The 11,723-nt window shown below is 54.0% G+C and overlaps 1 protein-coding gene across 2 annotated transcripts; it reads right to left on the reverse strand.

The window, feature by feature from the left end:
* Positions 1 to 2,572: 2,572 nt before the first annotated feature.
* On the reverse strand, positions 2,573 to 11,723 carry DRG2 (developmentally regulated GTP binding protein 2). Of its 2 annotated transcripts, none has more exons than XM_025204590.1 (13): positions 11,642 to 11,723; positions 11,045 to 11,363; positions 10,093 to 10,182; positions 8,858 to 8,918; positions 7,509 to 7,599; positions 7,027 to 7,099; positions 6,823 to 6,913; positions 6,388 to 6,485; positions 5,681 to 5,757; positions 5,239 to 5,327; positions 4,687 to 4,745; positions 4,044 to 4,097; positions 2,573 to 3,959 (listed from the first exon to the last, which is right to left on the reverse strand). In XM_025204590.1, the coding sequence occupies exons 2-13, from the start codon at positions 11,096 to 11,098 to the stop codon at positions 3,873 to 3,875; spliced, it is 924 nt and encodes a 307-aa protein (XP_025060375.1). In that variant the 5' UTR covers positions 11,099 to 11,363; positions 11,642 to 11,723; the 3' UTR covers positions 2,573 to 3,872. The 2 variants fall into 2 exon arrangements, with proteins under 2 accessions (XP_025060375.1, XP_006023971.1); XM_006023909.2 differs by having other exon boundaries at positions 11,045 to 11,205; positions 11,642 to 11,717.

Here is an 11,723-nt window from a genome sequence, read left to right on the forward strand (position 1 = left end):
AAGCACCCCACCAGCCCCCCACGGATGGTACCTCCCCCCGTGGGCAGGACCCACGGCTCTGGCTCGCACCATGCCTGGCGGGGCGTCCTCCATGTGCTGCCTGCTTGCAGGTGCTGCTGGGCGTTGGCACTCCCTGCGCCTGCAACGTGTGCAGCCAGCGTGTTGGGTTACAGGCAGGAGGCCCCTCTGCTTCCTCTGCCCCTGTGCAATGGAGGGGCAGGGATGGCACAGGGAGCGGCTGCCTTAGTCCTAGAGAGCAGCCGACTCCCCCCAACCCCGGTACCTGCCTGGGCCCTGGAGCGGCCTGGGACTCGGCCGCGACAGCTGGCACCGACATCTGGGATAATGTTGCTGGGTCTCTATAGAGGGGCTTCTCAGCGTCCCCCACGCTGGTCTCGGGGGATGTGGGGAGGTTGCGCTGCCTGTTGCAGGCTTCCAGGTTCCTTCCCTAGCAAAGCCAGGCCTCTTGGGGAAGCTCACAGCAGGGAGCTGCTGGGCAGAGAGCCGCATGGCAGGATGCCGGGCACCTGTGCAAGGCCCTCATATCCCAGTCCTGCCCAGCGCGAAGCACCGAGCTCATCCGCCAACCTGGGGCTGAGCAAAGCCTCCAATCCATCCACACTGTCCTGCTGCACAGCCTAATGCCAGGCCCCCCCCTCCCCAAACAGCTCCAGCACTCACCTGGGTCTGCCTAGCTTCTCACCCACCAGCCACCGGGGTCTCTGGCTCTGTACATCCCTGGGTTGCTCAGGCTGCAGCCCCCGGGAGCTGCTCTTGGCAAGGCACGCGAGCCACCGGTGCCGGGGAACCACGTCCTTGGCCTGGTGGCTGTGCCGGCTGCTGCTGCTACCCCATGCATATTTGATGAGTGCTATTATTCTCATCTCCACTCATGAGCGGAGCGCGGGGGAGCCAGTCCTGCCTGCAGACCTCCTGGGGGCCAGGAGCAACACAGCAGCTGGGGAGGTGCGGGGCAGGAGCCCAGCTGCTCCCAGGGGGAAACAGGGGCCTTGGGTATAGGAGGCGCTACCTGCCTCTGCCCTATGAGAGCAGCGCAGGAGGCTGCTCAGTCCCATCCCTGCCTGCGTGAGCCTGGAAGACTGAGGGAAGGCACCGCAGGGCCAGAGGTACAAGGAACGTACAGTGCCTCTCCAGTGACTCAGGGCAGCGAGGCGACAGCTGCTGCCTGCAGAGAAAGGCTTGGGAACAGGGAGCAGAGTCGTCTCCCCTGCAAGGCTGTTCACAGAGCAGCTAGGTCAGCGTGCAGGCAGCGCATGGGAGGCCTATGGGAGGAATATCACAGCAGCCTGGGAGGTGCTGCCCTGCTCCGAGCGCGTCTAAGGGGCTTGGTGGCCTCTGCACCAGGCTTGGACAGCAGCCGGCCAAAGGACAAATTCCCCCAGTCATGCACTGCTGCGTGGGGACAAGCCAGCAGCAAGAACTGGCTGCACAACCACAGCCTCTGCCTTTGCAGGCCTGGAGAGCAATGCCTTGTGAAGCACCAAGGGCCCCAAATTCAAATTCCCCAGGGGCTAAGGACCTGGGCATGTGGGCCCCTCCAATGCCAAGCTGTGCCCAGGCAGGAGGCCCTGGCCCTGGCCCCTCCCTACTCCCCCAAGCTCCCTGGTGCACCCCCAGCACAGCACAGCCAAGATTTATGATGTTGATCCTTCCAAAAGCAAGAGCTTAACTGCAGATTACAATAGACAGCCCCACGCCTACGGGCACCTCCATCATCAGGAAGACCTGCAGCTGTTCCTAGCAGTAAATCTTCCAGGCTGCTGTACCCACATCCACACAGAGCGTTTGCTCACAGTGACCCTGCCAGCAGCTGATGCCGTTAAGCTGTCGCTGCCGGGTAGGGATGGTTATATACGTCCCCGTGCTGTAGGTCAGATGGGATCACCGAAGCCGTGAGGCAAGTCACCGGAGGCTGCACCTACCTCTCATTGAATTAAATGAATGGAGGTGGAAGCCAAGGCCCTTCTTATTGCCTTGCAAACAATTTCTGACTCAGTTCAATTATAGAAGCAACATCCAGTCCATCACACAGCCCTGCCTGCCTAGACCTGCACAGCCACTGGTGGAAGGGACCAGGCCTCAGGCCCTCACTGCATCCTGGACGCACTCAGCATACCCCTTCTGCCTTCCCCCTGCTCCTGAGTCCAACACCAACAACCTAAAGTGCACATGGATCCAAAGGGGACGAGGATGGCACCGTGCCCTGGAGACACTGCAGGTGCAGGTGGCGTGAGGGCAGTGTCCCACACAACTCAGGAGGCAGCTGCACGAAGCCAGCTCAGGCACAACGCAGCTCACTTGGAAATTACTCCCTTCCAGCCTCGCTCTGTCCTGCAAGGGTGAGCAAAGCCGCTAAGGGGACAGGTGGCAGGCAGAGCTCAGTCACCCTTGTGGCTTGGTCCCTGGACGGTATTTGGATCGATCCCTTTCTCTTTGCACTCGCATGCCTAACCTAGCCTATCCACTGCATAGCCCCCTGCCTCCCAGCAGAGCAAAGGGTGGGAGGGCAACCATTTCTACACCCATTGACTCCAGGCAAATGCAGACCAGCTCACATGAAATAGCAACTTTTATTCTCTCAAATAAAATACTCCTTCCGTCCTTGATCGGCTGGGGGGGAGGGGGGGAAGAATACAAAGGAGGGAATGGGTCAGCTACCAAATTAGTCATGGTTAAGAATCCTGCGTTGGACTAAAGTCGCTTTATTGTGAAAGTAACTCAAAGCTATTGGAAGCTCTTGCTCATGGAGAGAAAGAGCCAGTCTCTATCAGGCACTATAAACTGTTCAGCAATGAGACGTAATGAGACGGCATGATCAGAGAGCCTCAGATGGCTGAGGGAAGATTTCCATCCAAGAAGCAGCATTATTTGTTTTAACCAAAAATATACCCCACTGCACAGACACTCCTCAAACTTGAACAGATTTGGCTGGAATTCAGGTGAGTCGACGCATGACTGGGAGACAGAAGGTTTTCTAGTATCTGGGAAGAAGGCAGCAAAGAGAACATGTGGGAGGGAGTTGTCTTGTGGAGGGGATCCCCAACAGCAGCTCTGTGACCTATGATGTGGACAGAAGTGAAGGCTCTCCAGGCCTTGGAGCTCTTCTTAGATGTCCCTGCTGCATCTTGGTGAAAAGCAGATGTGTTTGTTCCATGGGTTTCATTATTCATCTCAGCAGAATGGAATGGAGCAGGGCATCCTAGAAGCCGCATCACAGGGCCAACAAGTGTCCTTGATAAGGAGGGACTTTCAAAAGTTCTCTCAGACATGAGAAACGGGAGCCCCAACCTGCTGAGATGGTGAAGGAGGAAGCTGGAACAGCTGTGAATTGCAGTGGGGCTGGCATCAGAGGAGCAGGGAAGGGGCAGTTTTGTTCTCACTTTAAATGTGTGCCTAGATTAAAAGACACAAGCAGGTGCAGATGGGAGGCGATGGACTTCCTGTCTAGCATCAACACCCCGGAGCAAAGTCGCATCTGCATGCAGGTTTCTGCCTGACCAGAGCTGCTGGCAGGTGCAACACATGGACACACGTGAAGTCCATGAAGGTGTAGAAAGCTGTGGGCGTGAGTTTTGCTGCAAAAGAACAGGCTCCGTGGTTCAGCATCCAGAGACGCAATGAGTTGCCTGGCCTGAAATGTCCCCAGGTGGGAAAACCCTCCCTGCCCCCAGCCCCGCCAGTTACTAGCATCTTCCTCGTCTCTCCCGGTCTTCATGGAACAAGTTTTGCTGAAGCCCTGGTGGCTCTGGAGCATGTCAGCCTGCTGCCGGCTTGGATGTGGTCACGAGAAGTCAGCTCTGATTTTCCAGACATGGACAAGGTCAGGCACCGGTGAACAGAAGCTCAGAGGGCTACTTCTTCACAATCTGGATGACGTCTTCATGCTCCATCATATGGGTCAATCCTACTCTCTGAGGGCTGTATTTTGTGCTGGTTCCCTTTGAACCAGAAAAAAGCCAAGGGTTGGAACGTGTCAGGAGGGGACACAAGGAAATCGAAGTCAGTGACTGGCAAACACTTACCCACACCAAGGCATATTTGAACTGGCTGGCTAACGATCTGTGGATCCGATGGCACTGCAATAAGACAGATGGACGGACAGAGTTAAATGATGCTGCTGCTTCGCTATATTCTGGCTTCTGTTTTATCCAGGTTCTCACAGCCTGCCCATCACTGTGTTACGGGACCAGCTGAGAATCTGATTTGGAACTCCTGTCAACATCTTACAAGCCTCCTAGTCCCTCTGGCACTCCACACGTAACATCTCGGTGCTAGAAACAACGGGTCCCCACTACGTTACAACAGATGCCCGGGAGGGGTATTTCTGATTGTGGCCAAAATAAAACAAATGTACTAGAATCACAGCCTACAAAACATTCCCACAGGAAGCACTGCAGCAGTAGCTCCATTGAGCAAGGCCCTGGAAGTAGGTAAGCGTACTACTGCAGCTTTGTTGCCTTTCTTCTGGTCACACTCTTAAGGATCTCCTTCCTGATTATGGATCTTACTAGGTAGGCCACACTAAAGACAGCTGGCAGGACCACAGAACATCATCGCATGCAGCAGGGCTTGTCACAGACCACCTTTAAAATGCAGAGTCCAACTGCCAGGCTTGGGTAGGACATCTGATTGGAGTCAGTATGTTCTTAACATCTTTTTACTCACCACGTGCTCTACGGAAGCCCCTTTCCGGAGAATGATGGCATCTGTGAAGTCTGGTCTCTCTACACAGCACAGAACAAGAGGGAGAGAATAGCACCACTCAGCCAAGAGCTAGATTTTAAAAAAGCCAACGCAATCAGGCAGTGCACTGGTTATGGACAGCTCAAGCCCTCCCCTCAATTCCTCCTGCCACCTGACTGATCTTGTTAAGGCTGCTGCCTAATTAATGCTAGGAGGGACCCTGAAAATGGGGAGAGGTTGGTTCAAGACAAAAACCCCCCAGGGCAAAACCTGGCTGCGTTTCAGCTCTTGTACTGCCGAGGCACAAAGACAAGAGGTGTGAAGGGACAGGGGTAAGTTTGGGTCTGAATGGAGCAGTGTTCCCTGTGGTGCTACTGGGGACAGTGCGACCCACTGCCGATGCCCCAGGAGAGCAGAAACATCTGGGTAGTGCAGTGCCCAACGCCCCCGAAAGCCAGCAAGAGCTGGGCACCAGCTGCCACTGGGGCTTTGGAGAAGGGCCCTGCCAAACTCCCAATTGCCATGCTGGCTTACGTCCTCTCTTCTTCGTGTAGATGCAGGTGAGCGCCAGGTATTCCCACAGCTTCTCCAGCAAGTAGTCTAGGTTCAGCTTCATCCCGCAGCTGCAAGACACCACCAACACTTTGACTCCTACTGCCCCTCTCCTCTGGAGTCCATAGAAACCCTGCTGAGAAGCTTATGAAGTGCTAGGTGACAAGGGGAAGCTTTCCAGCAGGCCTAGCAGAGGTAGAACTTATAGGAGGAACTAAACCTTGCTTTCAAAAAGGAAGCTAGCCTGGAAGTGGCAGGGCCCCAAGACAGAGATAGTGCCAGGTCCTACTGAATAAGCCAGGAGACCCGGCTAGTTCAAGCTTGCGTCTGCCTTCTTTCACAGTAGGAAGCCATTGCCTACCTGTTAATAACAATGGAGCAGAGCTCCTCAAATGGACAGCTCAGCACACCGGCAAGCTCATACCTGATCACGACGCTGTGGGGCCTCCTAGCCAGGCGGTCAACTTCCTCCATGGAGATCTGATCAATCTTGTTGTAAACCTGATTCAGAAAGGAAATGCCACGTATCTCAGAAAGGCCATCACTAGCGCACATACAAGGAGCTGCACTGCCAGCCACTGAACGAGGAGATGCCAGGGCCCAGCATAAGAACACGACTCCCTCCCCATCATCGAGGGGGTGGGTGGTCAGAAACTAAGATGCTGAATGAACTGATACCTTTTCCTATGTTAATATTTTTATCAACCTGGAGCATTTTGTTCTTTAGCCTCCTGGCTTTAATTAGAAGTAGCAGAACTTTATCGAACGAAGCTCTCCAGATGGGCGGTGCACCTGTTACCTACCAGAGCTGGATACGCCCAGACACTATGGTCATCAGTGGCAAACCGAAAAAAAACTTTCAGCCCCCAAAACACAAGCCCCTGTCCCACATGAGAGCGGCTATCAGGCATACAGCTGGCTACATCAACCACATGGCCAGCCGCAAGAGGGCACTGGATGGCACCAAGTACATGACACTGCATCCTGTGAAACAGAAGCTCTGCCATGAACCCCAAACCCAACTGTCTCAAAATAAGGCATATTCAGGGTCAGGGACATTAGATACTGAGGAGCCTCAATCTCTAGGGCCCCCTAGCAATACAGAAATCAGGAGGTCTCTGGGATACTCACGTATAGGCACGGCATGTAGACTCTGTTGCCAACAATCACATCGATGAACTCATCGGGGGTACAGTCCTCTCGAAACAGGACCTCAGCATTGAAGATTTCTGAGGTGGGCATCGTTAAGGCAGAAAATACTCACTCGCCTCAACAACGAGGGCAGCCTTTGCTTAGGCTTGACTCACCGGTGCCACGTAGGGGTATGTGGTGGGGGAGGAGGGGCAGGCTTCCTCTCCCCTGATCTACTGCTCTTAACTCCATCATCACGAGCTTTAATACTGTATCTGGCCACCACATCATCATGATCAATGTGCTCTGCAGTCAGCACCAGAGATGCAATCAGACCCTCATCCTAGCTTATCTCTGCCCAGCCAGCTGCTAATCGGAGGGATGGGATCTCAGCCAACTGAGGTGGCCCCAGCCTGACTCTGTGCAAAAGGATACTGTATTCATGGAGAATGAGCTGCACCAGCTTCTCAGAGCACTGGGTCAGTGTGACTGTCGAGTTGAAGGAGATGCCTCCACCCTTCTTTGGCTGCACGAAGGAACAAAGAAACTTAAACATTCAGCCAGAGTTTAGAGCCCCTCCGCTCAGTGGAGACAAGGGAGAGGAAGAGCACAGCACAGACTGCACCTGAAAAGCCTCACCTTGAAGTAGATGTTTGGTTTGCTCTTATTCAGGCGGATTCCGACAGATTCCAGCTCCTTTTCCAGGAGACACCTGCAGGGACACCGGGGATTAGCTCCTGTTACACGGGGCTCGGCCCAGCAAGAGGGACAAGAGCTCTGGTGTGGAGCACCTTCACCTGGATCTTTATTGCAACCCTGACAGGGGCCCTCCCCCGAAGCATAAAATCTGTTCAGGACCCAAGGACTACAGCCTAGGTAGGAAGGTGTAAAGACACCTGTACATGATCCATAAGCCTTGTGCTAATGAACATCCAACCACAAAGTCTGAGCTCTATAAATGCTACCCCCAAGTTACCTAGGAGGTGTTTCCACCCAAGGTCTCAAGCACCACTTTTCCATCCCATGCACAGCCCACATGTCCGAGAGCTGGCATTCTCCATGGATCTACATGGCCTGGTCCTGCAGAAAGCAGCCCATTAGCCAGCACTCCAGGCCCTCACCTCTGGACTTCACCCTTTGTAGCGTCCAGCATCATGATGACAACATCTGCAGTCCTGGCCACGGCTATCACCTGACGGCCTCTCCCCTTCCCTGCAAAGGAAGGAAAAGGTTATACTGTGGGGAGGAGAATGGGGCAGAACAGCTACAGCTTTATGAAACCCAAAGGCTTCCTCAGATGAAACTTTTTAGATACCACAAAGGAACTGTGCTGTTACATCCCTATGCTGGCTGTAATCCCCTGGTGGGTGAGCGGGTGTCGTGTGGACAGGGCTAAGACCCTTGGGAATGACTGTGGACTGAAACATGCTGCAGTCAGACAAGAACACCAGCCATAGCTTGAAGCCTAGACCCGCAGAGAGAACAGCGCAGATAGACCTTAAAGGGGCTGGACACTGGGTGGGAGCAGGAAGAAAAGGATGTACAGGCTGAATGCTCTACAACTCCCTCTGCCAGCAGGCTGGGGAAGCATGCCAAGTCCAGCAGACATGACCCCTTCTCCCAGGGGGATGCCCATGTGGCAGTCGAAAGGGGTGGCTGCAGTGTTCAGATACAGCAGAGGTAGCTTTTAAGTAGGTGGCGGTGTAGCTGTAGCAGGGAGCTCAGCATGGGCTTGCTGCCAGGGCATTACCCAGCCGCTGCTGAGCTCTGTGCTGTCACAGCTCTGCTATCAGCACCAAAACAGCTGGTTGAAATTTATCTCCCATGTCCACACGATCCACAGCGATGCCCCTGACTACAGTGTACACATGCCTAGCGTACATGCATTGGTCTGCTCCCACGTGAGAGACAAGCTACCCAGCTCCAAGCCGCAGTGCCAATCTGCTGTATGCACACTTGGACCAGACAGAGTCAATAACCCTCCATCCTTTCAAACACCACTCTAGTCAGAACCACACATCAGGACACATTTATACATCTAACAAGACTCCACTAGACACTGCAGAAGGAGAGGAGAGAAGCAGGATTAACTCCTTCTCCTAAGTCAAGGAAACAAACTAGCCCTGACAAAACCCAGAGAGGAGAGTTAAATCCTGTTACTTGGCTCAATTTACCCCTCAGCCCCTCCTCGTTTCTCTCTCTAGTGACCAATACCCATGGCTTCCTGAATATCAGCAAGACTAGCACTCCTGCCAAAAGGTGAATGCTGGACCTGAAGCCAGCCAACTACGAAAGCAGCATCTCTGGCAAGGTATGCAGCCTTCTGTGTGTCCACAAATTCTGCAGCTATCGTGCCTTGCATCCAAGACCCCACGGCTGTCAGCCTGGGGGAATTCAGGGCCGAATTGGCAAGTCTGGAAACACGGGGGACTCACACATGCTAATGACCATAATGCCAGTGCCAGCCCACCTTGCGCGGCTCCTTCGATGATCCCAGGCAGATCCAAGAGCTGAATGTTTGCGCCTTTGTACTGCAGAAGAAGCAGAAAGAGGGGAGATTTAACATGACCCTCCAAGACCCCTGCCTTTTTAGCCTTGAGCAAGGAGTTAAACAAAAGGCCCATGTATGAAATCAAGGAAGCTGCAGCAGGAAGAGGGCAACTCGCAGTCTGGCTCAGTCAGTTCACAGCTCCCTGGAGTAGGAAAAACATTTGCAGAGGTTTGACCATTAAACCGTTTTGATAGCTTCACAGAAATTCCACTTCCCCCTCCCTCTGAAGCTGCAGCAATTAATGCTGTGTCCGCTCCCCCACCGCTGAACTTCTGGACTCGTGGGGGAGCCCATGGGCCAGATAATCACTGGTCTAACAAGTCAGAGCAGCTAAGTGAACACTGCTGCCCCTGGCTGGATTCAGAGCTATTAAATCATGCCACAAGTTCTAATGCAATATAGTAACAGAAGTGCTCTTTCTGCTCGAGGGCTAAAGGTCACTTGCTTTTTGGAGCAGGCAAATCTGCAGCAGCAGTAAAATCCTAAGCGATCTAACTATGCAGCATAGCAAAGGCAGGCAGGGGGCTCAGATTTGTGAGCATGTTCCTGCTTCTATGGCCATCAAGTTTGATCTTTAACTCCCCTCCAGTTTTGATCCCTGCATCTGCATTATCTCCAGATGCTTTTCAGTTTAAGGCTCTTTACAATTTTCTTACCCGATGGGTGGTTGGGGCACCAGCAATAAAACCCCTGAAGGATAGGAGCCAGCCTGTTTTCTCTTCCAAACTGATTACAGCACAGATTGCCTGCTTTAAAGCATCATTAAAAACAAATCTGTCAAGGCTTCCAGCCATCTGGTCAATGGCACCAAGAGCTGGTATAAAAAAATTCAGCTGAGGATCTGAATTTGCTCTATGGTCAGTCTAACTGCAGAAGCCATGTCTGCAAGGCAGGCTGTCAGTCCTGGAGGAGGAACACTGCCTCCGAGAGCGCTGACTCAGCATGGACAGCTCCAGGAGACTCAATACGGCTGACGATGAAGGGCTTTCCAACAGCTTCCAGAAGCAGTCAGCTGTGGAGCAGGGGCCTTTGGATGCATCTGCATCTTAGCCTCCATAGGTCGAAGTGGCGTACGTGTGCACAGACACATGCGCAGCTCCACACGCTTACAATTTTCTGCCCAACCATGTCAGAGGTAAGAGAATTGCACTTACTTCTATGACACCGGGAATACACGTCAGTGTTGTGAACTCGTAAGAGGCAGCTTCGCTGGCTGTGGAGGTCATTAGGCTCAAGAACGTGGACTGAAAAGCAAGAGATCAGCGTTTCAAACAGATAAACCACCAGTAGCTCCAGTGACTGTGTGAAGACTGATGGCAAAAATGTGCATCATTAACTGCCGGACCCAACTGGGAAGGAACCTACTTTAGTTTTCAAAGCCATGTGCTATGACTATACGGGGTATGGGAAGTGTAGAGGGGTGGGACATTCGGCATGTTCTTTAGATCATAGGCACCTGGCTGGGGTCATCTAGACCCAGCACTCTTTCCTGCCTATGCAGGGGGTCAGACTCGAATGGTTAAAATACAGACTACGTATTCTTAGCTGACTACCTGGATCAGCTTTTGTGACCCCTTTGTTCCTGCAGGTTCACTGCCTGTTTGCCTCTCAGCACTCCCCCTTCCCCCCTTGCCGCGTACTGATCGCTCACAGCACTTTATACTCTGCTCCATGCTGTCCTTTCACAGCATCGGACGAAGCAAACTTGAGCTCAGGAAAGCTTGTGCTCTCTCTGCATTGTATTTAGTTAGCCTGTAAGGGGGAGATCTACCCTGCTTTTAAAATGTCAGTCACCCGGCAAGTCTCACGCGTTTGTCAGTGGTGCAGGCATTGAATGGGAACAAACAGAAAGGTTTAGGGCTCCATCAAGCAGCTTTGTGGGGGATGACGTGCACAAGAACAAGGAAGCATCCCCAAGGTTTATTCATTCAAGGCTCAGAGACCGAGTCGCGTCTTCCCCATTCATTTGTGACCAGCCTTTGAGAAGTTAAAATACACAGAGGGGCGAGCGAGCGCAGCTGGCAACGAGACAAGCCGAGAAAGACGGGATGACAAAGGTGGGGGGCGGCGCGTCGTGCCAGACGGTCCACTCTGATACTCACTGACCTTACCCACAGAGGGAAAGCCGATCAGCGCTACCCTGGCGTCTCCAGATTTCATCACATCAAAGCCTTCACCTTTCCCCGCAGAGGACTTGGAGGGCTCCAGCAGCTGCGCTCGGTATTTGGCCAGCTTTGCCTTCAGCAGGCCAAGGTGATACTCCGTCGCTGAAACCCCCCCACAAAAACCCAGCGGTTAGAAACTCAGCGGCCAGGGACGGCACCGCACCTCCGAGCACGCCGAGTATTTGGGACGTAAAAGCGCGGAACGGGCCGTGCTGCGTTAACTATCTGCTGTCCGTTTCGCCCCCGGGGACAGGTTGGCTCTGCAGGAAAGGCAGAAACAAAGGGAGGGGCTGCTTTAAGAGGCTCCGAAACAGGGACAGGCGCCCCGGAGAGGTGGGCACTGCCCGTCCTTGGAGGTGTTTAAGCCCCGGGTAGACAAAGCCTTGGCTGGGAGGATGCAGCTGGGGGCGAGTTCACCTCCTCAGCCCCCCGCCGGCCCCAGCCCCAGGCGGGCGCGGGAGGCGCGGGGCTCCGGGCCCCGCCAGGAGGGTCGCTAGCACGTGCGGCCCCGCCGGGGGAGGGGCGGGGGGTGGCGCACCCTTGTTCTTCTGCGTGCGGGCGATCTCCTTCTCGATCTCCGAGATCTTCTCCAGGATGCCCATGGCGCCGCCGGGCGCGGA

The sequence above is a fragment of the Alligator sinensis genome, unplaced genomic scaffold (assembly GCF_000455745.1).
Source record: "Alligator sinensis unplaced genomic scaffold, ASM45574v1 scaffold402_1, whole genome shotgun sequence".
NCBI classification, from domain to species: domain Eukaryota; kingdom Metazoa; phylum Chordata; order Crocodylia; family Alligatoridae; genus Alligator; species Alligator sinensis.

Bases quoted from the DNA above. Each gene is read 5' to 3' on its own strand.
- DRG2 (XM_006023909.2), bottom strand. From the start codon at position 11,705: ATGGGCATCCTGGAGAAGATCTCGGAGATCGAGAAGGAGATCGCCCGC. The intron at 11,206-11,641 runs GTGCGCCACCCC...GGGGGGTTTCAG, and splicing joins CCGCACGCAGAAGAACAAGG to CGACGGAGTATCACCTTGGC. The intron at 3,960-4,043 runs GTAAGTGTTTGC...TCTGGTTCAAAG, and splicing joins TCAAATATGCCTTGGTGTGG to GGAACCAGCACAAAATACAG.